The sequence below is a fragment of the Sprattus sprattus genome (assembly GCF_963457725.1).
Source record: "Sprattus sprattus genome assembly, chromosome: 13".
Taxonomy (NCBI): Eukaryota; Metazoa; Chordata; class Actinopteri; order Clupeiformes; family Clupeidae; genus Sprattus; species Sprattus sprattus.
In genome coordinates, this window is record NC_137911.1 from 31,300,824 (window position 1) to 31,301,878 (window position 1,055).

Sequence of the window (1,055 nt, forward strand, 5' to 3'; positions counted from 1 at the left end):
TTTCTTACTGCGGTTTGATCTCCGCCCCGTCAGCACTCCCGCCCCAGTAGAACGAGCAGGCGACCCCAATCCTGAGTGCTGTTCGTGGGGAGGGACCTCACCCCAAATTACCCCCCTGTCCCTGGATCACTGGGGGGGGGGGGGGGGGGGGGGGGGGGGGGCACGCACACCCACACAGAAGTAGAAATAGACCTGCAGTTTAGCATCCGCCATCATCATCATCATCCCCACCACCATCAGAGAGGCATGGCTTTTCTCTGATCTGTCTCCTACAATTAGCCTGCGCACACACACACACACACACACCACACACACACACACACCACACACACGCACGCACGCAAACACACACACTGGGCTAGGTGGCTGTAGTGATATCACTGTGTGACTTTCGCGCCTTTGAAACAAAAGGCAGGACGACACACACACACCTTCCGTTCCCAAACCCACACCCCTCCCCCTCCCTGTGCAGGAAGTGAGAAAGGGGTCAGACTGGTCCACATGGACAGCATCCAATTAACGTTTAGTGTGTGTGTGTGTGACAAAATTATGATCCGTCGGAGGCGTGAAATGAAGGCGAAAGTGTTAGCGTGTGGCTAATTATAGCCCAATGAAGCAGTGCATGTAGTGTGTGTGTGTGTGGTGTGTGTGTGTGTGTGTGTGTGTGTGTGTGTGTGTGTGTGTGTGCGCGCGCTCCGGCTTGCCAAAAACCTGTCTGATGGAGAGGAGAGATGCTGCAGGCTACGGTGGAGCAGACACAGGCACGGTGAACCAGCACAATTACCAGGCACTTAAGATGGCATTAGTGACACAAGGCTAAACACTGACATGCCATCGGGCCCCCCAGGGCACGAGAGTCAGGGGTTCAGCACTATGGTTTAGGACAGGAGGAGTCAAGAGGAGTCAAGAGGAGGAGTCAGGGGTTCAGCACTATGGTTTAGGACAGGAGGAGTCAAGAGGAGTCAAGAGGAGGAGTCAGGGGTTCAGCACTATGGTTTAGGACAGGAGGAGTCAAGAGGAGTCAAGAGGAGGAGTCAGGGGTTCAGCACTATGGT

General features: G+C 54.9%; 1 protein-coding gene across 1 annotated transcript in view; it reads right to left on the reverse strand.

Annotated features, from left to right (window-relative positions):
- dpf3 (double PHD fingers 3) overlaps window positions 1-213 on the reverse strand; it is a gene marked incomplete at its 5' end in the record, with an annotated part of 24,868 nt that extends 24,655 nt beyond the window's left edge. Inside the window, one exon of the mRNA XM_080850290.1 lies at window positions 171-213. Coding sequence (XP_080706416.1) covers window positions 171-213 — 43 coding nt within the window. The remainder of the gene's footprint in view (window positions 1-170) is intronic.
- Between the last annotated feature and the right edge of the window lie 842 nt (window positions 214-1,055).